At 38.6% G+C, this 20,346-nt stretch overlaps 1 protein-coding gene across 2 annotated transcripts in view; it reads left to right on the top strand.

Annotated features, from left to right (window-relative positions):
* The window catches only part of OGFOD3 (2-oxoglutarate and iron dependent oxygenase domain containing 3), a 40,836-nt gene that overhangs the window by 16,239 nt on the left and 4,251 nt on the right, over positions 1–20,346 (top strand). The window contains exons 7-8 of one of the 2 annotated variants that reach the window (XM_030506624.1): positions 4,764–4,917; positions 10,149–10,272. In XM_030506624.1, coding sequence (XP_030362484.1) covers positions 4,764–4,917; positions 10,149–10,272 — 278 coding nt within the window. The remainder of the gene's footprint in view (positions 1–4,763; positions 4,918–10,148; positions 10,273–20,346) is intronic. The other variant, XM_032920297.1, reaches the window with a different exon arrangement.

Genomic DNA, 20,346 nt, shown 5'->3' with positions numbered 1-20,346 from the left:
TGGCTCTTGCTGTACCAGATCCAAGCTGGCTCATTCCTTCCTTCCTTGCTAGCACCTTCTAAGCTGAAGTTTGGCTTATCTTGTCATGCGATTTACACATGAAGTACAGTGTGCTTGTCCTGAAGTATTTCACCAATAGGCTGTATCAGCTGTGTCTGGAATACTAGGGGAGAGAAACAAAAACTTTCAGTCATGATATTGATAAATGTTGAGATGTCCAAGCCAGTGGAAAGCAGGCTGTAGAGAAGTTTTTATAGGCTAAAAGGTGACTTTATACTAGCTTTGAGAATAGCTATGTGCTGTATCAGGCATACCGTGGGCACAGAACGAGCTGGGGTACAGATGTGTGCGTTCAGATACATGCTTTACAGGATTCTAGGGAACACTTTGATCTCTAAAAGAAGTCATGCCTTTGTTCTACTGCAAGGTAAACATTTGATTCCCGTGTATAGTGTTTAATTTGCTATTGCAGAGAGGCACATGAGATACCTTATGGAGTTTGAAGCAGAGGTCATGTTTGCACTGACGAGTTTGTCAACCTGTTGGTGACTCCTGCAGTGGGGTAAATGTGACAATATGGCTCGAAGGGTAACAAAGATTATCACAAAGCATCCTGCAAAACATACCTCCTGCAGCACACAGATGCCTTTGGCATCAAACTTGTTAATGGATGTTTTTTACACATTCTTGCATCAGCTACAAGCTAAGATTTCCCTGTTGTTAGTTATGATAGTGCAATGCAATGTTTTCTAGTAAGATCAGCGTTCTGGATCTTTATTTCCTCCTCCTCCCACCTTCTTAAGCATGAAGTTCTTCTATGCTTTGTGATTTCTTAAACTAATTTTGAACTGCAGCCGCTTACGTATGACAAAGTGAGAAGTCCTGGTGGTTATTCACATGCATTGAGAAACAGTCCTCTCTTGTGAATTTTACATTTTCTTCTCAAGGTAATAGTGCCTGTGTATTTAATTTGATGCCACATTATTAAAAAGTAGGTATTAAACACTATTATGTGTATAAATAATATCTATGTGCTGGCTCAGCTAGGGATTTCATGGAGTTTTTGTAGCTTTTGAGCAGTATGGGATATACTCTAGCAAGAAAACATTTATGCACTCAAAGGTATTGTTCTCTGGAGCTTCCTTCCAGTAAATCTTTGCCATATGGGTTATTCTTTCAAACATCAGTGGAAATCTGCAGTTAATTCATGACTGAGAAGCCTTTTATTAGTTTTTCTTGTTGATTCTTTATAATTGATTTATCTTTTGCAGTGCATTACAGTGCAATAAATGTGTGCATATTTGTAGACAGAGTTTTTACAGTTTAATAGTCTCTATTAAATATGAACTGCTTGGGCACTTGTTGGAGGTGTATCAGATGACAGTTTATGTATCAGGATAATATTTCATGCTTAAAAATTCAAGAGCATCCATGGGATGTGGATCCAGTCCTGACTATTTCTTTTCTGTCCCTACCATTTTCCTTTAGAGAGGTCATCCTGTGAATCGCTTTTTTTATGAGCAAAGCTTGTTGGAAAGGGGTTTTGTTTCCAGTGACCAATACATGAGTTTGAGTTACTTTACTTGTTTTTTCCATGTTAGATTTGGAGTTCATTGAAATTAATAAATTACTTCCTACTGTCTTCAGGGCCTAATCCAGCACATGCTGAAAAAAATTATTTGGTTATTCCGCAGCTCCCACAAATATGCTTGAGAGCACTGAAGGCAAACTAGAAGATTAAGTGTCCTCTTCCACTCAGACTTAACTTTTAATTACTTTGCAGTCTGCACATCAAGCAAAGTTACTTTTGCTTTATTTTCAACTTGTTATAGGCAAGTTAACCCCTCTTGCTCATTGAGCTCTGATGTGAATGGTCAGTATTCTTTTACCTGTGGATCTCTTTCTTGAAGGAAAGCTATGAACTTGCTCTCTGGATATGTGATGCCATGATGTCTGATTACGTATTAGTACAGCTTTAAGGGCAAAGGATAAATACCTGTTTTCTGAAGCCTAGTCCAAGATCCATTACAGTCAATGGGTCTTTTTTATAGTTTACCATTTGTTTTGTTGAATGGCAAATATTTATGTGCATAAAATTCATGTTAGTCTGCTACATATTCCATTATTGTCTTGATCGTTCTTGAGTGATGCTGTGATATGTAGGGTGACAGCTCACAGGGAAGGAAAAGGCAGGAGCACACAAGTCAACTGAAGAATTCCAAGGCTGGCACCTCTCTTCACCTCATGCGCTTGAAGAAGCTACTGTGATTAAAAGTAATACTTGAAGTCAATAGCACACAGGGATCTAAGAGGCCAGCAGTATGCTTACACTCCCCAAAACCAGCTATCTGAGTCAGCTGAAGGCAGCTGCTTCCACAAAGATGAGATGGCACCTAAAGTCATGCTTTTAGACCTGTCACCTCACTGCTTCTTTACTCTGTCTTCTTAGTCACTAATTCCCCTGCCTGCTGAAAAATCATGTTTTTCTCTTTGCATCGTACTTAAATTGCTGAGTTTATTTTCTTTTTCTTTTGATAACCCATTGGCTAATCCAAACCAGGTAGATGTTCTGTTGCTGCTTTGTCTATCAGGAAGAGTTTAGTAGAGCTTTGCTTCTTGCTTGATTTGTAGAACATTCAGTCTGGGCCAAAGCCATTGCACGTAAGCCTCAGAGAGGACTGGAGCTTCAACAGAGCCTTATAAACATCAGACAGCAGGTCTTGTTAGAAAGGTTGTAAAAGTGGAAAAGGAATCAGCCTGAAAGAGGAAGCAGTGCTGCTTAGAGAGCAATACAACTACTGGAGCTTTAAAGTTATGTCAAGGCTGTAGCCTAACTGCTTCAGAGTAGATATATTCCAGCTGGCTGTGGCTACTGGCCACCTCCTGTCAGAGCCAGGGAATAGGCTATTTTAGTATTTGTGGGTTAGGCTATTAATTTCTGTGTTGGTTGTTCAAAGTGCCAGCTGCTGTCAGTTCCTGAAGTGAAATTAGTAATTATACTTAATCCTTTTTGGGAAATGTAAGGCAGCCTCTGCTGAAGGCCTGCTTAGAAAGAAAAGAGACAGAAAGATCAGGCTGCCACAGACATGAGAAGGACCTGTAGATCCTTTCCTGTTGTCAAGTTTCCAAACTCTACCCCTACATACCTCTCAATCAACTTGAAACCTCAGTTCATGCAGCCATGTAAATACCTGAAAATCTCAGCTCTAACTTCATTTGATGGTTTGATACCTCACATGTAAAATAGCTTGAATTGGCCTCTAAAGCTTACACCCCTAAAAATGTAGAGTGCGACAGGTTAAAAATCAACTCTGCACATGGTTGGTTTGGTTTTTTCTTATTTTTGGTGAGGGACAGGATGTGAACAAAATATTTTGGATTGTTTTAGTACTTGTGGAATTAGTTTTATAAGAGGTGACTTTGACAGCCTAACACTGTGGGTCTGGGTTTAATATTGTCATTTCTTTTAGCAGTTAGGTTCCCTAGAGAAATACTTGGGAAAAACTTTCTTGACAATTATGTTGAAGTTCAGTACTACCCACTGGAGAAAAGTCTGATGCAGAAAAGGCACAAAACTGCTAATGTAATTCCATGTACAACTCCTGAAGTGTGTTTACTCAGACTATCTTGTTTATATGCTGCTTTTGAAGCACTTGGGAGGAAGACTAATACAATAGCTAAGAACGTGGTAAAACTGGGAGAAAACAACATAAATATTTTAAGCACAGAGGATTACACCTTAAAAAACACCCAATGTTTTCCTTTCATCTCACTGTGTTAACTGCATTCTTTGCTGGTTTTTAAATTTCCTCAAAGCTAAATACTAACTATGTATTTACTGGTGGGATTTGCCAGTGGTATTACTCAGTAATCACAAATCCCTTCTCTTTAAAAGTGCTGTTGACTGAACTAAGGCTGGCACTTGTAGATGGTCCTATTCTAGCCCTGTATGAACCAGTAGCTGTTCTGAAAGATGGATGCTGCTATACAAGCAGTTCTGTGTAGTGTGATTGTCTTCTATTTTCATACTCTTAAAAACAAAACCAATCCTGTTCTGCTTCTCCTGCCTCACAAGAAACACAGGAATAGCTAGGGTAGAAATAGTTTTCTGAATCTTTGAAAATAGTTGGGAAAGACACCTTGCATTCATTTGTAAGGAAAACCTGGTTGACACCAATGCATATGTTGACAGAGAACTCCAAGTTTCATGGTGCCAGGGACTTCATCAGTCAGTTTAAAATTAGTGTTAAAATAGTTGAAAGATCTTCAGAGATAACCCTTTTATGAAGATACAACTTCCTAGTTATCTGCTTTGGATTAAAAATATGCAAATTTCCAAAATATCCAAATATCCAAATGTGAGAGACTTTAATCTTTTCAGTAATTAATAAACAAAATATGAAGGGAATTTTTCGGGAAAACAGAACTTTTAAAGCTTCATACAAAGAAGTTTTAAAACCTGGGCCACAGGAGACAAATTGGTTTTTTTTGGTGTGTGGGGTTTTTTGGGTTTTTCATTGTTCTTTTGGAGAATTGAAAGAACTAAAACCAGCCTCAACCCCACACACTGGGGGATTCTTTTTTTTTGATGTACTAGATCTCCCTTATTTAAGGCAAAAGAAGAGAAAGTGCGGATGTATGTTCCCCACGATTTATTAGCTGAGGAAGAAGCTTAGCTCTAAAGGAGCAGCAACAGTGAATGAAGAATGCAGAAGCAGCAAGAGAGGTGTGTCACTTAGCATGCTGTGTTGTGTTCTTTGCAGAGATGTGAGACAGAGAATTCAACAAAGGATTGCGCAGGCATTTGGTATCAACTCTTCTTCCATGTACCTGACTAAGCCAACGTTCTTCTCGAGAATAAACAACACAGAAGCCAAGACAACACATGATGAATACTGGCACCCACACGTTGACAAGGTAAGTAGGAGGCTGAGATGGGTTGCAAATGTCTTCTGTTATTATTAGATCACTTTGAAGCCATTTTATATTAAACAATCAAACATGTTTGAAAACTGGTGCTTGTAAAAAAATCTTTTGGGGGATGAACTTAGTGGAAGGATAAGTAAGTTTTAGAAACACATGCCATTATATTCCTTTTTATTTTCTTTAAGTTAGCTCTGCTAGATTTACTAAATTGTGTGAATGACTACTTGAGAATCTGTCTTGTCAGAAACATTGATTAAATTGACCTGCACCTACAGAGTGTTTCAGTTCCATCAAACCTGTGTTTCCAGTTGCTCTTTCAGCCAGGTCTAGTAGGATCTATTTTAAAGTGGTCAGTTGGTTGCTGTTGTTGATCTGAGCCTCTTGATAAATTCTTAACACACATATTTCAGTTATATGTGAATTGAAGCTTTTTTACTGCATGTACTTTAATGGGGTATGATACCCTCTTTCAATAATTCAATGTTTAATTGTTCTTAGAATGGAAGCATTGTGACTTCCTTTTAATTCAGTCTTCTATCTGTAAAGCTCATAGCTTAATACTTCACATTTCTCAATGGGGATTGGAACTGAGTTTGTTTCTGAAGTTAACTGAGTTCAGAGGTTCTGTGCAGCCTAGCAGAGTACAAACTAACAATGGAAAAATCAAATAAAAAATAAATCCCCAAACAAACAAAAATCCCCACACCAGAATACCCACAGTTCACATCTTCAGAATTTAAACATTTGAATCACTGTAGAGTCATGGATCATTAAAGATGCAAACAAATGAAAGTTATCCCGTAAACCTATCAAAATCTAAGTAATGCTTCAGTGCTAGAGTCTGTGTGTGGGCAGTGTACCTTGAAATCTATGACCTGAGACATCTAGGATGAAAAATCGGAGAAATATTCCTTGACTTTAAAATATTTCCTGGAAAAAGTCACTCGGAGGGAAGTATCATGTCTGTTGTTGCTCAATACATTAGTGTAAGCTCCTGCGCCCTTTCTCGTCATATAGGCAGAAGCAGCTTAAACTTAGAAAATGTGGTGACAATAATACTCGAGACAGCCACTGTTTGAAAGAAGGTAATGCAGGGTGGAATTTGCAGTCACTGATAGAACAAAGAGGAGACCAGCTTCTGGATGCTGCTAGTGTAAAAAGCCATGATGTAACAATTGAAGTGGACCTAGGACCAGAGGTAGTAGGGATGGTTTTGAGGTGCAGATAATTTTCACAGAATTGTAGAATGGTTTGGGTTGGAAAGGACCTTAAGATCATCTAGTTCCAACCCACCAAGGTGTCTAGGGATACCTCGCCCTAGACCATGTCACCCAAGGCTCTGTCCAGTCTGGCCTTGAACACTGCCAGGGATGGAGCATCTTGCCCTCTACTCCAAATCAAGTATGAATTCTAGGAAGCTGAAGAAAGATGAATAAAACTCAGCATGTTGAATATTTTGCCGGTTTGTTGGACGTTTTTGTGATGTAACACTATTTATCCTTTTTCCTTGGAATAGAACAAATTGCTTTATGTATTTCTGCATAATAATTAAGGTGAAAGTTGTTCCTAGAAGACTTCAGATTTTTTTTTTTCCCTGCCTCTTTCCAAAAGAAAGGTAAAATTCAGCCTTTGAAAAAAGAATCTGACACATTTTTTACTTCAAAGTCTGATGCTGTTGGTTCAAAGATGTAGGCTTCTTGAAGCGCATGAATACCCCTCGCTTTATTCCCTGTATTGCTGAGTCTATTGCAGTTATATTTCTCGATCTGAATATCCTTGGTTTGGAAGATTTTAACTGCATAATGGAGTAGCACAGATCTATTGTGTCTGTATAAGGCTTTGCTTTTTTCTTTTTTGTTTCTTTTTTTCTTTCCCTAAAACTCATTTGGGTTTTAGTTACATAGGAATGGAAACCCTGAAATCACCCATATGACTCATGTAATCTTGTTGAATTTATAAGCATCTAAATCAACTAAAGAGTGTTGGCTGAAGATGTGGAGTTTCATCCTGGATGGAATTTGTTTGGAGCTGAGCCTTTCAAATGTCTGATTTATAATGGAATTGCTGTTGCATGCTCAACTCTGACAGCAGTATAGTCTTAGAATGTTCTCTAATAGAAGTGATGTGGGACTTGAAGATTCCTGCAGTCCCCTGCCTGGGCGAGGATCCTGTCATCCTTCATAGAATTGTCAATATCATGTGCCATAAGATCAGTTTTGGTTTGTTTTTATTGAATTTTCTTCTTTTTTAGCCTGAACTTGTTCATGATCAGTTTATAGCTATTTTTTCCCCTTCTCCCACGTCCATCTCCTCCCATCCCCATGTATTTATAGGTAGCAGTCATGTCCCTTCTCAGCCTTTCTTTCTCTTAAGCTGAACAGGCCAAACCTTCAAGTCTCCCTAGCTGTGATATGCTCTCCATCTCCCAAACTTTTCTAGCAGCTCTCCCTCTTCTGGCTGTTGAGGCTATCACTGATAGCAGTTGCTATCTGCTCTAGCAGACTTTTCACTCTCTTTCTTTACCACATGTTGTTAGACATTTAATGAAATACATAAAAGTATCTTACTTCTGCCTTAGGACAGCATTGTCTTTAAAATCTGAGGAAACATTCTCGTGTGTGCTCAAACCTGTTATCTTGGTTCACCTACAGCCCCTCGTAATTGAGACATGCTCTCTCGTGTCTTACACTGTCTACTAAATAGATAGTACCAATATATAGCAGATTGAAAGTAGCATCAAGGCTATTTTTGTGATTATCTGCACAGAGATAGGTAGAGGCTCACAGGAAGAGTAGTTTTGACTTATTTCTGCAAGATACCATGCTAGACCTATGCTGATTAGAAAGTGAATACGTGTTTGTGTATTCTTCTGCAGTGGAAAGCAGAGGATGCTGTTCTGCATATTTTTCTCAGTAACTACAAGCCCATTGTATATTCCTACAACTGTGTAGTTGCGTATAAACTTGTGTCCCTCAAAAACCCAAGGGTGTTGTACTGCAAAATGTGGCTGGCTAATTCTAACAATTAGCTGTGCTTATAATAATAGTCTTTAAAGAAGTATTGTATAAATATTATGAACATCTACCATTAAATATTAGCTATGTTTGACTTAATTGGGTAAAGGGTGCTCAAAAAGAGCACACTAAACTGTATGAAGTATCAGGCTGAATGAAAATGCCTACATTTTTTCCTATTGAATTGTTCCTAAGGAGCTATAGAAATTTGATTTGTTGCAGTGTGCCTGTATGGCTGCTTTTAATGATGGCTTTTCTCACAGTTTGAACTCTGGTTCAATTATTAACCTTTCTGGCACTGGAAATCATTACCAGGGTAACAAATACATTTGAAATATGTAGGGGACTTCTAGCATTTGAAATAACTGAGTATAATTTAGTACCTCCTTTTCATAGTGTTGCATTTCTCAGGCTTGGCTACCTTCTGAGTTAGTAATGAACAAGAACAGGAACAGAAAAGCCATTTTCCATTGCATGCTTGGTTCCCAAATTAGTCATCTGTAGAAGTCAGATGTGTTTGGTATGGCTACAGTGGTTTGTAGTTGGTTCGTTAAAGTTCAAAATTGGTGCAGCCACCTTGGAGAGGATGGAGAGTGCACTGATAGAGCAAAGATTGCTGCACCACTGAAGAGTTCATAAAAGCAATTGTAATGCATTAGACTTGCAAGTATGAGTTGAATAAACTTCTTCGCTTTGCTAGTGCCTTCACTGGCTGAAAGACTTAAACTGACTGGAAGTTTTATCACCAAATCAGTGAAGGTGAAAATAGCTTTGCAAAGCTGATCACATGAGGAGGGCTGTAGAATGGCTGTTTTGAGGTGCTGCAGCACCACATGCTCATTACTTCCCATTTATTGCCTTGTATTGCTTCTAAGGTTTGGGTAAATATGGGGAGGATGGGATCACAAAAGCATTTCTTATTCTCGTGATTCAAACTGTGCAGCACAGCATATCACCACATTTGGCTTTTTTCCTTTAAGCCCTTATGGTCAAAAGAATAAAATGAGTAAGAATGAAAATGTCTTCCTATCCCATCTGCTGCTATGTTCTCTTTAGTCATTGCCCTTACCGAATAATAAGTACAACTGCTGTTGAGCCAAAATTTAACTGGCACTAATGAATGTAACTTAAAACGAAATTGAAAATATTTAGGAAACTTCTAAGTTTGGAAGTAGCACCTACCTCTAACAGTCACCAGGTCAGTCAAAACATTCTGCCAATGCTGTGTATTTATACAGTACTACCATGCTGCACATTTCACTGTTTGACAGTGTAATGCAGAGCTTGAGTTGTCATACGCTGTAAAGAAATTGGAGAATACAGCCATTGCTTTTTAAGTATATTTGTAATTGTTGGTGACATGTAGATATGAAAAGGAAATATTTTCAGAATCAGCTAAACTCAGTGTTAAATATTTATATAGCTTCACTCCGATCATTTAAACATAGTGTTTCTTTTCTCCATCTTCAACATACGTATTGAGCAAAAATGGAAAGAAAATTACCTTATACTTAAAAATGGGGTGTTTTGTCACATTTGAAGGTTTTCAAACCAAACCTGTATGGGAAAGAGTAGAAGTTCCTCTAACAAGTGTGTGATTACTTGGGCAGTCTGATTCACTGTTACCATGAAGCTCCTGCATGGTAGCTGGTGAAAGAGTAAAAGGTGAGGTTTCCAGGAACCTATAACCATGACTAGTTAGTGGGTGGAATCAATTACTCAAAGGCTGTTCTTGGGTCTCATTAACCTTATGATGAAATTTATCTTGAAATAGTATAAACAGATCTGAGCCCTTCTGTTTTTTTGATGCAATGCAGAAGTGTAGCTTTTGACCCTGTGTGTATTTTACTAACTTTAGTGGACTTAAGATGGTAGAAATTAATAGGAGCACTTTAATTATGGAAACTAATAATAGAAATAATAAACATAACATGCTAGTCTTGTATGCAGTGTGTAAATATAAGAGACTAATATATATAATATATATAAGAGACTAATTACATATATATAATATATAAGAGACTAATATATATAATAAGAGACTAATATATATAACTTCTAGAAAAGAATGTTCTCAGCTTTCAGACCTTTTTATTAAGTATATGAAAAATGGAAAATTAGAAAACCCCATCAGATCCATCTGTTTATTTGTGCTTTGCAGAGATGAGTAGAATTTGGTAACTTCTGGTAATGTTGTCTTACTCCTAGGTAACTTACGGCTCTTTTGACTATACTTCACTGCTCTATCTCTCTGACTACAGTGAAGACTTTGGTGGTGGCCGGTTTGTCTTCATGGATGCAGGTTCCAACAAGACCATAGAGCCCCAAGCAGGTAAGAGTCTTGGTTTGCCCGCATTGAGGCGGGCCAAAGAGTGCCAGTTACTAACTGGGTGTGCTGGTGGTTGTAATGAGACTTGGTTTTGTATCAGCAATAACTGTGGAATAATGTAACATTTTGTCTTCAGTTTGATGATGCAGAAAAGTTAAAGGTTAAAATGTGGCCACGGTTTGAAATATCTGGAGTTAAGCTACACAAAGTGACTTCCTTCAAAGCTGTGGAGCTTACAACTGCAATCCAGTTATGACAGCTTAGCAGGTCGCTGTGTCAAGAGCAAAGATAACTATGTGACTACAGCAAATCCAAAATAAAGCCATTTAGAATGGCTTGAAATTCCTTTGTTGTTCATGGCGGGGCTCAGCAACCTGTAGTTGCTGTGGGCTGGGTGTGAAGGTGATTGATTACTATAGCTCTGTTAACCTGCAGTAGCATGAACCATAGTAACTTGATTATAACCAAGTCCAATTCTGCTTTCAGTAGATCTAACAGGGATGAGTGTTCTGATGGTTTTTAAGCTTTTATAGCTTAAAAAAAAACCCAAAACAAAACAAAAAGAAAAAAGCCTTTAAGGCTGGTTTAAGACTTTTTTATTTTTAGTAAGTGGTTCATTTGAAACTTGAATTACTTTGGGGCAGGATGCCTAGGAAGAAATAGCTCAGCCTCAATTCGCTGTCTGGCAGGTGAGTACTGAGCTTACAGCAATGTAATGTTTTATAATGCAAGACCAGTCACACTTTTGCAGGGGAAAAAAAAATCCAGGCCAACTTTATATTCCTACTGTGTTCTGTCTGGTTTTGGTTTTTTTTGTGGGGTTTTTTTGTAAAGAGAGAAAAGATGGAAATTTAAGGACAGCCTCAGTAATTGTCTGCTGACAGGCATCATCCCAAGCAGAACTGACTACCGACTATTGCTGCCTGCAAACGGGGGTGGATTTTGGTTTTGACTCATGGATAAAGTGATCCACCTACCAGCAGTAATGCTGGCTTAGATAAACTTTGAGGTTATCTGCATTCTGGGTTTGGTATCAAGAATTGTAGATTTGATTGTTTTGGGGTTTGTGATTGTAAATGAACCCTAAACTGAAAGTATCATGCAAAATGATTTTAAAAGGGAACACATGAAACGATTTTATTTCCAGATACAATTCTAAGATGAACATGTTTTTATAGCTGTAGAAATCCTAGTTGAATTCTAGGTAGCCAGGAGGACACCTTGCACAGGGGAGGAACACTCACTCCAGTTCTGTATGCTGTGTGCCCCTGACTTAATTTCAAGAAGTCTGCAACTGTGAAATTGCTTCCACACAGCCCCATCTGGTTAATTTTCAGGCTCTGCTGCAAAGCGTTTCTTTTGATGATGTTTCTGAGGAGGAAGGGAGAGCAGATGAAGTACAGAAGGATTTTTAGCAGCACCTGGTTTTGGTCATTCCCTTTTACAGGCTGCTCTATTGCCAGTACATGTGCCACAGAAGTGGTTAAACACCTTTTAAAACAAGGCAAAGCTGGTAGGGAATGGCCTGTGAAAGACCGAGTGTTCTACATGTATACAAGAGATAAGTTTAAGACTAGTTACACCTTTCTAACACACTCCTCAGTCTAAACGCAGTTTTCAGGGGTCCCAGGTGTCACTGCCTATGGTGTACTCTAAATTATCAGCATCCTCTGAGCAAAGGAGCAAAGCTGTAGGGGTGAAGCACAGTGAGAAGGCAAGTGCACTTAGTTTTTTCTCTTGCTAATAAAATGTGGCTTGTGAGAGAATGTGAAGGAGGGAATGACCCCAGGGTGTTTTCTGTTGCTGGTACAAGTTGATGTATTTTTCATGTTCAGAATGTTCCTTTGCAGTGTGCTTTCTCTTCTTCCCTCTGTTCTTTTTTGTTTGGGTTGTTTTGCTTTATGCTTTGTGCTTGTCACTCCAAGCCAAACTTCAAAACCATGTCTTGGCAAGCTGTTGTTTCTCATTTAGGAGATTCAGGCTTTTTTAGAGATGTCTGTCATAATTGGTGGTTTGGTTTTAGTGTTTGACATCTAATTTACCTTCTCTGTATTGCTAATGCCATTTCAGTGCTAAAACCTGGTACTTCTTATTGTCTGAAAGTTAATCTGTATTTTGGGACCCTGATACTGTGTACCAAAATGAGCACATTTCTTTTTCTGAGAGCAGGAATTTGTTAGTGTCAGGCTTGACAGTAGGGAACAGAAAGGCATTGTTACTGATGCAGCAGAGCAGAAAAGCAGTGATTTGAAATTCAAGACAAGACAATTAAAAATAAAACACTGTGGGATTTCCTGTGTTTGGGAATGCTGCCTGGGCAAGTCCCACTGCTGCTTGAAATGCTTTCCCAGGACTTACTGTTTAAGTATCTGTCTTAGCCAGACAGTTAGGGACAGGGAGAACTGTTTCGTAATAAGTGGAGCTTGATTTAAAATGCTTATCACTTCTCTAAGTATACATCACTTGTGGATAGTCTAGTGAAAGACTCTCAATATAATTTGTAGCATGGTCTATAATATTGGCTAGTTCAATTATTAACGAATGCCTCTAGCTTTAAGAAGGAATGATGATTTATTAACCTAGAGGCTCTTGAGGTTTTTTGGGTTTTTTTTCCTTTTTAATGGACATGAACAAGTCACCGCAGTGGTGCCAAATCACATGTACAGACCTTTGTCTAATTCATAACCAAATGTGACGTTAAGAAACTCATCTTTCTTGTGTCCTGATGGGCTTCAGAAGTATATATGTGTCTTTTGACTTAAGTCAGGACCTCTGCCTGCTGCAAGAAACTCACTGTACCATGAGTAAGAGAATTCTTACTGCCAAGTGTAATACTATTTTGAAAAGAAAACTTTCTTTTGGATACAGAAACAGTTCTAAAGTAGTATCTGTTGCTTCTAAATGTCTAGGCAAATTCTATTTCCAAAACTGATGTACTGGCATTTTTTTCCCATCCTTTGTACCAGGGGTAGTTCTGTTCAAGAGACTAAAGGAAATACAGCAACATTTAGAATGAGGTACTTCAAAATGAAACCCACACCCTTACAACATTAGTTTTCCTTTGCTGGCCTGCAACCTGTTTCAGGAATCTTCAATAGATACAGGAGGATTAAGAATAAATGGCAGACATCAAGGCATTCCTTTTCCAGTGCTAAAATAAGTATACTTCCTGTTGCTACTAAATCTGTTGGTGTAAACCATATTTGAAACGTCATAATTTTGGAGAGTGTTGTGTGAACTTGGGGACTGGTGATATTAGACAGATCAGACTTCACTTTATCATAAAGTGTAGGTGAAACTCTGCAGTTGGAATGGATTCTCAGTACCAGTTGTCTTCCTTATTTGCATGAGCATTCTTGTTTTTAAGGTCAGCTTTGCACTCATCTTCACTCACAAGGGAGTTTTTCATATAAGTTGTTTATTATATAAGGGTAGAAGGAAAGGTTGCAATCACTTCTGTGTGTCTGTGGAAGAAAGTAATCTATGGCACAAAATGAATTATGTGCATTGGTGAGTAAAATGCAGCTCTTCATTGAATATCAAACTTAGCATATTTTCACAGCTGTCAGAAGTATGTGTTTCTCAAAGTGTAAAAATATTTGAGATGAGGGTTTAAGCTATTTGGGAACTTGTGAAGTTGGATTATTCTTCATTTTGAGTAGGAAAAAAGTGTATGCCCAAAGTCTAAGCCACTAGTAGTTCTGTTCAGGTAAGGAAAAGCAGACATTAAGAATGCTTTTAGCTGTTTCATAGTGCAGAAATGGGCTTCAGTGTGTCTGTGTGTACATTTACTGAGGTTAAGTGTAGCTTTATTGCAGTGGTTAGACATCACAAGACTCAGATCCTGTAATCAGAATAAGTGCAGTACTCTAAGGTAAATGATGGGACTTTTTCATATCTTGTATTGTGCTCTTTTAAAAAAATAAAATGTTTGGAGGAATTCACTACTAAAAGCTGAGAAAATGCAGCAAAGTGACAGAAAGTGCAATGACATGAAAAGTAAGACTTTTAGAAGTCACACAACATTAACACAAGGTGTGAAAACTGTGTTTAAAGCATATGTTTAGTAATCCATCTTGTATCATGAAACAGTGGACTTTTTTTCTTCCCCACTGAGTGGAGAGAGCCAGATCTTTCTCTGCATTCAATCTGCATCCTCCAGCTTGTCTAGATCGTGATAATCTCTTGGTATTCCTAGTTTTAGTTCTGCTCCAACCAGTGAAACTGGAGCACATCTTGATGTTAAATCAGTAACAACTGAAAGTTGAGAATGATTTTTAAAAATCCACAGGAGTAGCTGTCAGTCCTAGAGAAGAATAAATGGAGCTGACATGAGCAGCCGCAGCATCAACCAGCTATGTAAAGTTCATGAGTTGTGGGACAGCAATTCTTCCTGATTTGTAATACTAACCACAAATTGCACCTGGGACTGGTAAGATTATTGCAGGGAGAAATGGTAGAAAAAGGAGGCTCTGTTCCAATTATGATAGAAATATGTAGAAAATAGCTCAATAGCTCCTCACTACTTTGTAGAACTCTGAAGGCTCCCTTGCTTTCTGTCTTATTTTCCATGGAAGGGTGTCTGCCAGGCTCCGGTTTTGTAATGCAGTGGTGCTTGGTGGTAGATTTCTGATGGCATTAAATGAAATTATATTCTAATTGGACCCATAAAGCTAGGTACCTGGGAGGTGCAGGTTGGAGCTGCACTTAACATGGTGCTTACATGAGTTACTTTATACAGAATACACTGTCTTGTTGGGGGGCTCTGCTACTGAGGATAGTAATGGTCACTGCACTAGCTGGACCATTGAAAGGATTGAGGAGTGTTGGGGGTACAGAGAGAGCTAAACAAATGTGTTACAGTGCTCCACAGTGTGTTGTAAAGCACTGTCAATATTGAGAATTGGCATCTAAGCCTTTATCCCCAGTATAAAATACATATAAGTGAACACATGTGGTGTGAAACTTGTGCTTTGCTTGCTGCACAGGACTTTATTTTTTGTTATACATGTGCAGGCCAGTATTTCATGATATTTGAGCTGAAGGCATAAAGAGGGAGCAAATTAAAATCAGCTTCAACCAGTTACTTGATGAAATTCAGATAATGTAACAGATAAAGTAAAACAAAATACCAAATTAACTGCAGGTTCAGCTGTGCTACACTGTATAGTTCAGTAATGATGTTTCATTTCTTGGTTCCTAAGCTTTATGAGTGTTAATATCACACACCATAGGGTGCTATCATGAAGTCTTTCTCTTCAAAGGCCATTCTTTGAATAAGAAATGAGCAGCAGAAGTTACCCTTGTGTTTGTGCTTTAGTGATTTACTAAATGTAAGGATGAATCCCTTCTCTATCAGAAGTCCAAAACCTAGAAGTTGGAATCCAGGCAATTTGACTACAGCTCTATTAAACATGCCATGTTTAGCAAGGTCAAGAAAAATAAAATAGATGATCCAGAGGTATTTCATGTGATTGAAATTGCAACACTTTGTTCTTAGAGGAGAAGCATTTATAGGAGTCCAGTTTAGAAACCTTTCTTTAGAAACCTTTAGAGCTTCCCAGGGTGCTCTGGGATGGGAGAACAGATCAGACTTGGCAGTATTGGTTGGGTGAGGTTGAACACTGATGGGGAGAACTGGAAGGCAAGAGCCAAGGTGATGTCCTTGTCATTCCCTTGGCTGTAGGGTGAAGAAATGGAACCGGAAGGCCTTGGTGAGACTTGGTAACTGTGATTTGGAGAGAGCACAGTTATGCTGTTTTCACTTCTAAACACTTCATTAGATTGTCACACCTTCAGATACAAGGTACAGAGCAGAAGCTTCTGTTATTTTGAGCAACCAACTGTGCTGATAGGAGAGGAGCAGGCAGGGGTTCTGTTGAAGTCTAAAAATGCTCATGTACTTTTAGTAGGAAAGAATTAAGTTCACTTATTTTCTTTAAAAACTGATTTGGAGGATTTCAGTCCAGGTGCTTCTGGATTTAAAATATAAGCAAGTAATTTAAAAGATATTGTTAATCTACAAATTACAGGCTGGCTGTGGGACAGTCTGTGGATCAGTGATTTTATTTATAACAGGTGATTCCCTGTCTAGTAAATAAATTTGGGACTGGTTTGTAACTAGGCTTCATCAGACGCATGTTTTTTGGTTTGTTTTTTTAGGCCATAGGCTTCTTTATGCCAAGCACAGAAGCGTATATGTAGCAAAACTGTTTAGAGAAGCTTGAGCCCTCTCTTCTGTCACCCTCTCTTCACCTCAGATCAGGCACTCGCAGATGCTGTCATTCCATGTTACTTTTGTGGGGTTTAGGTAAGGACTTGCTTGAAGCTCTCCTCATTCAACATTTATTTATAAGTAATTGAATAAGTATATCTAAGTTTTATTGTGTGATTACAGAAAATATTATCAGATTATTTGCCTAATTATGTGGTAGTTTTTCTTGGATGCTTTACATGAGAATGAATTAGCAGTTAATCCTTGACAGATGACAAGGATGAGAACACAGTTGTGTTTGTGCAGTTTCCCCTGCAGTGCTTCTGTCTTGGTGTCACTCAGCAGACGAGATGCAGTTTTTCCTTCTTTCCTGAATAACATTTAGAGCTGATAAATGTTAAGCAGGCAGTCAAAGCTGTCAGTGCCTAAGATGAAAGATGTTGAATAGATCTGTAATTCCAAATAAACTGTTCCTGCTTGCCTTTAATCAGGCAGATGAGTTGCTTCATTTCCTTCTGAGCAACAGCTCAGTCTTTGCAGTGCCCCTAGCCAGCTGCCATGGACAGTGGATGGAGGTGAGACCTCTTACACCCCCCCAGCCCTCTTTGTCCCCTTTACCTGTCAGGGGCATCAGACAGGGGTAGCCCCTCCCTTCCCTGGTCTTCAGCCACAGTTTAAGCAGACCAAGGACAAGCATGAGCGGACAGTTATCATTCCCTTGCTTGTTTGCTTGCATGGTTGCGTGTTGGTTGAGACAATCTTAACACAATTTGCAGTTTCTTCTTTACATTCTCATGACTGAAAGAGTTAACAAGTACGTTTGGCAGTGTATTAAACTAAAAGGGCCAGAAGGATGCTGCCAAGAAAGCAGAAAGAGTAGTCTGATGTGAAGTGTTGGGAGCATGAAAGGGGCTTTTGGAATCCAGTGGCAAAACAGGCATGCTGCAAGCAGAAGATGATTGCCAGAGTTGGTATTAACGTGAATGGCCTGTTCCATGTGTCATCAGAGTAATTGAGGCTGGAAAGGACCTCTGGAGGTCATCTACTTCAGGCCCCCTGATCAAAACCAAGCACAACAGACATGGGATAGTGAAATATGTGTGCCTGAGACATACCTGGGGAAATGTCAGCATCTGAATGCTGCACTCATCTGTGCTAATGATATGACGCCAAGCAACCTGATGGAACTCAAAAGTTGGATATAATTTAGAAATTGGCTTGATTTGGGAAAGGGAATTGGACCAGATGACCTCCCAAGGTCTCTTCCAACCTAACTTATGCAAGGAATTTTTGATATTAGAGGCATAATAATATTGTAGTAATTTTTAAGAGCATTGTGGTATGTTAATATTATGGTTCTCAAAGTCCTTCCATATATTCCCTGCATCTTGTTATAATTTAATGTCATGCCTTACTACTTTTTCTCTTGCCAGAATAAGAACGACAGAGGATATTTTTTTTAATACTTGTAAAACAGAATGTGTTAAATGCAAAGTATTGGTGCTTACTAATTAATTTTCACATTAATGATGTTAGAATAGGTCAGTACTACCTTTGTTTGAGACAAGGAAACAAATCAGTGTAAGTGGTTTTGCTGAAGTCAGTTACATGCCCAGGGCATAGTTGTAATTGAAAATTGTTTCCTTTGTATATTCCTCCAATCTATGCAGCCTCTCGGTGCAGAGGTTAGGTAGCAAATTGTAGGCTGCTTTTTATGGAAGTGCAACTGAATGTTAAAATTCAGCACTGATAAAATCTCCTGAGATCAAGCTTTATAAGAATACTGATGCTTTTACTATAATATATGTATGCATAACTCTTTCCTACCTGTGTGCTGCTGCTTGCAGTGGTTATTTTCTGAGTACATCTAAAAAGAATTTATTGCTAAGGGGCAATATGAATGTGATTAAAACCTGGGAATGCAAAAGTAAAGAAAAGCAAAAGCTCACAGTTAATACATACATTCTTCTAGTAGTTTTGTTGGAGTAATTAAATGGGATATAATTGCTGCATAGTGAAATATCTGTTGCTTTTGCTGCTTGTTAAGTCTGGAAAATAAGTGTTACCTCATGTAAATTACATAAAATCCATAGCAGTGGAGCTTGTAACTGGCACTTGTATGTCTTCATAGATAATGATTCCTGTGGATCTGTGCAAAAATTGAGTCTCAAAAAATCAGGAGAACAAGTGGTTACCTCTAATCCAATTAAGGTCTTGCTTCCTGTAAGAGGAGCAAAACCTTTCCTGCTTTTTCACATCAGAAGCTTGGTAGTGTTTTAAGAGTTTGACGTGTGTCAGTGACACCAAAGACCAGACTCGGTCTTGATGGATGCTGCTGCTTTTTACAGGTTCCTTGTCCTAGGTCACTGTGAGAGGGTGGCATATTTAAATGAGTTTGCACCTGAATTTTCTATCCCCAATACATTTTATTCTGTGCTTATTCTAAGCTTTTAAAATTTATGTGGATGACCAAGGGCCACAGAAAGAAGGGACTGAGAAGCAGCTCCACTCACAGTTAACTCTTGACTGATCTTAGTACAGAAGCAGCGCTGGAGGTGTATCTGTGAACTAGAAAGGGGAGCAACTTCTTCATGATAACACTTCCTGCAGTCTGCAAGGAACAGAAGCTCATCAGCTAATCCTTTATTGGACCAAACCCATCTTGAAACACACTTTCTAGCACTTAATGCTGGAAAGAGAGAAAACATGGAAAGGTAGAGAAAATGAGCTGTAGATTCAGGTATTGTCAAATAGAGATCAAAGGCAAGGATTGATTACTTCTGTTCCTGTGGAGTTATGCAGGCAAGCTAATCATTTAGAAAGAAGTTCTTGCAGGTCTTGGGGTTACCACAGATCTTTCTAATTCTTTGGCTTTTTGCTCTCCTAATAAAAAAGGCAAGAACAAGTGTGTTTGTGTTGGAGGAACTTCCTCCAGTCCATTGTTGCGCTCTTCCATGGGAACGAGGCTGGACTATAGCTCAATCCCTGTTACTAGACAGCCTGATGGAAATGGTGAAGCCAGTTGGGAACAGCTATAAAGAAGTTATAAGTGTTTGTGGGCAGGAAATAGGAAATATAATCAATAGAAGGGTGTACAAAATGTAAGCTTTTATCTAATATGGCGCTGTACGTCTAAGCATTAAAAGCACTAAATGCTGTGGTATGCTCTGCCTGATTGACTTCTTGTGGAGTGGGAAGTAGAGGTGAAGGAGGAGATGACAGCTAAATGATAGAAAGTATCATGAAACTAAAGAAGTGAGAAAGGAGGTTTTGGCATCTTGCAGTGATAAGAAAAAATGAGTCAGATGTTCACAGTCAGGATGAAATACTTTTCAGACTATAGATTTATGTCAGTGGAAAAAAAATTATTTGCACTTGGCATCACTTCTAACCCCATGACACCTCCATTCTAATCTTCATTCTTCAGAACATAGCTCAAAGATTGGCCTCTTTCTGAAAGCTTTGAAGCATTGACCTCAAAACAGGAGATGATCCCATTGTTGTTTCTTTCTCTCCAAAAGTTCATCCCTTAAGGACCACACTTTCTCTTTTTTGGTTAGATAATATACTATAAAATTGTATTGAGTAGTAGCTTGTGATTTCCAAAAAGCTTACACTTTTAGCAGTAAGTGTTCATAAATCAAACTGAAATTAAGTGCTAGGAGGTAGATTTCTTTAGTAGGGCAGAAAAGCATGTTGGAAAGAAATCTGTGCAGGCAGGTCAGAGGAGGGGAGAAAAGACAGATTTGAGGCCATTGTTAAATAATGAAAGAAAAGGACAAAGGAAGTGAGATTAGAATTTTACACACTTTCTCCTGAGCTTTTGTTGCCTCAAAAATGTTTCATCAGGAAATGGTAGGTAC

This window comes from Strigops habroptila, chromosome 14, assembly GCF_004027225.2.
Source record: "Strigops habroptila isolate Jane chromosome 14, bStrHab1.2.pri, whole genome shotgun sequence".
NCBI lineage: Eukaryota > Metazoa > Chordata > Aves > Psittaciformes > Psittacidae > Strigops > Strigops habroptila.
The sequence above is the reverse complement of the archived record's forward strand: the minus strand, read 5'-3'. Positions and strand labels throughout refer to the sequence as shown.